Consider the following 2,500-nt stretch of genomic DNA (forward strand, 5'->3'; position numbering starts at 1 on the left):
CCAGCAGCACTACACACACAGTCACAGTCACAGTCCCTTCACCACCAGCAGCAGTAGCAGCAGTAGGAGCACAGCTCGCTCACGGTCTTTCCTCAAAAACACTGACCACCAGTGCTGCTGCTGCTACTACTACTACTACCTACTGTGTAGTGTAGAGAGAAGGGATTGTTTGCAGAAGTCCTGTGAGTCGTAAGTTATGCTTTCTTATAACCATTCCATAAACTGTCTAGTACCAGTATTCACTTGTATGGTTAAAGAAATGTACGTAATTCTCCTGAAAACGTGTAGAAATATTAATAGACGTAAACTTGCTCAGAGTTTCGAATATGGGGGTGGAGGTTGGGGGGTTAATAACTCATATCTGCCCTAAAACCCTGAATCATTCTGTAAACTAGCAACATCATTGAGGGGGCTGGGAGCTTTCTTGAGGCAAAGGGGCCCATGGAGTCATAGTCCGTCCCTGACCGTGGGTGGGGCAGTCATACCTCACAACAGAGGCCCTCATTGGCCAACACGGCTATATCCACAGGGGCGGCTTTAACAGGCAGCGTTAAAACCAGTCTTCTATTTAGCCATTTATAATACGAGGAAATCACTATGGGGCCTTGAGGGTTAAGAACAGTTTCATTATGGTCAAGTGGATCGTTTGCCAAGTCATAAACAGTCACAAACGCACAATATAGCATTCACTCAAAAAGTAAAGACTTGGATATGCACGCTCAAAAAGACAAGCACATACTTCGCACTCCTTATCAACTTTGCCAACAAACGTGCTAACACTTACAAAATATTTCATCATCCACCCACTTCTGAAATCGCATGTAGAAACCCAGGGACATACACATACACAACCCTAGGGTTAGGATTCAAAACACACACCCAAACGTTCATGCACACACACAAGCACGCACAAGCACGCACAAGCACACACAAGCACACACAAGCACACACAAGCACACACCTTCCTGTCCTTACTCAAAGACAAAGAGGTCCAGAAAGTCCAGTCTGGACTCTTGGTAGTTACCTGCATGAACTGGAAGGAGGCCTCGAAGTCCTCCACGGGGTACATCTTGACCCGGAAGAACTTCATGCCCATGATGAGGCTGATGATGCTCTGCACCACGTGGGGACTCTGCTCCTTCTGCCGCAGCTCCTTCAGCTCCGTGATGAACTTCTTGCGCACCGCCTGGAATCTGCAGGGGAGGATAGGAGGTGGACACACACAAGCACGCACACACACAGGCACACAAACACACACACAGGCAAACATACAAATGCATATGGAAAACACAAAGGGTTGCACACACACACACACACACACACACACACACACACACACACAATTAGTCACATTCACATTGCAGTCAGTCTACCACAGCTTCTCTTCCCCCAGCTCTATGATGTACTGTAATGACATAACCAGGAAGTCTTGAGGCAGGAATGTCACAGCAGCAGCCGCAGTGCCCAGACTGTTAACAAGAGCAGCAATCCCCCACCACCACCACCAAACTGACCACCCCCACTACCCCTGAGCCAAGCCCTCCAGTCCAGTCCAGACCTCACCATTAAAGGCAAACCCAAACATCATTCCACTGCTCATTCCTAATCTCTCCCTCAACAGCCCCAAAATTAGCCTGGCAACACACACGCACACGCACACGCACACGCACACGCACACGCACACGCACACGCACACGCACACGCACACGCACACGCACACGCACACGCACACGCACACGCACACCACAACGGCCAAACGAGGTGGTATGGGGGAGGTGGGCCGTGGGCAGGGTCGGTGGGGGCTAACATTCCATCAGATTAATAGGCCATTGTAGCCAAAGTAATTAGCCGCGAGCTGCCGTCATTATTACCCCATAAGTCACTGGCAATTAACGGACCAGACCAGCTCGGCTCAACAATCCCACTGCACTGGGAGAGACTGGGCTGGCCATTTAGTTACTTCCATATCCTGAAAAGTGTATACTGTTTACTTGCAGTAAATAGAAAAATAGCCACTCAAAAAAGTAAGTGTACAACTAAGTAAATCATTTTACACAAAAAGATAAAACAAATATATGAGCAAATAATAAAGCCAGACAACAACAAACCCCCACCAAGCGTGAAGTCCTTAAGGGCTAAAGAGCCACTAAAATAGTGGTGCAGCCATAAAAGACCAGTTAGCAGAGTGCTTAAAATGAGTGAGCAGATATAAAGACTAGCCACGCAGAGAGAGGAGAGGAGACAGTATAAGCCTAGTTGTGGGGGTACAGAGCTGGGAGCCTATACTAAGAATGTGGTTCAGGAGTAAACCAGGTTAAGTTAAGAGGTAAATCACCTAATAGAAGAGCCTGCAGTCCTCTTTTTTTTTTTTTTTACTTAACCTGGTTTAAAACAGCAACTGATTTCACTGAACTAAATAGATTGAAGAACTACATGCAACCATATTTTAATTCAATATGAAACACACATGCACACAAGCCAAGTGGCATGATATTGCAAC

The 2,500-nt window shown here is 47.0% G+C and overlaps 1 protein-coding gene across 1 annotated transcript in view; it reads right to left on the minus strand.

Annotated features, from left to right (window-relative positions):
• Positions 1 to 2,500, minus strand: part of fryl (furry homolog, like) — a 125,112-nt gene that overhangs the window by 93,568 nt on the left and 29,044 nt on the right. Inside the window, 1 exon segment of the mRNA XM_063201325.1 lies at positions 1,025 to 1,193. Within this exon segment, the coding sequence (XP_063057395.1) occupies positions 1,025 to 1,193 (169 nt within the window).

Source organism: Engraulis encrasicolus, chromosome 6 (assembly GCF_034702125.1).
Source record: "Engraulis encrasicolus isolate BLACKSEA-1 chromosome 6, IST_EnEncr_1.0, whole genome shotgun sequence".
In the NCBI taxonomy this organism is placed as follows: Eukaryota; Metazoa; Chordata; class Actinopteri; order Clupeiformes; family Engraulidae; genus Engraulis; species Engraulis encrasicolus.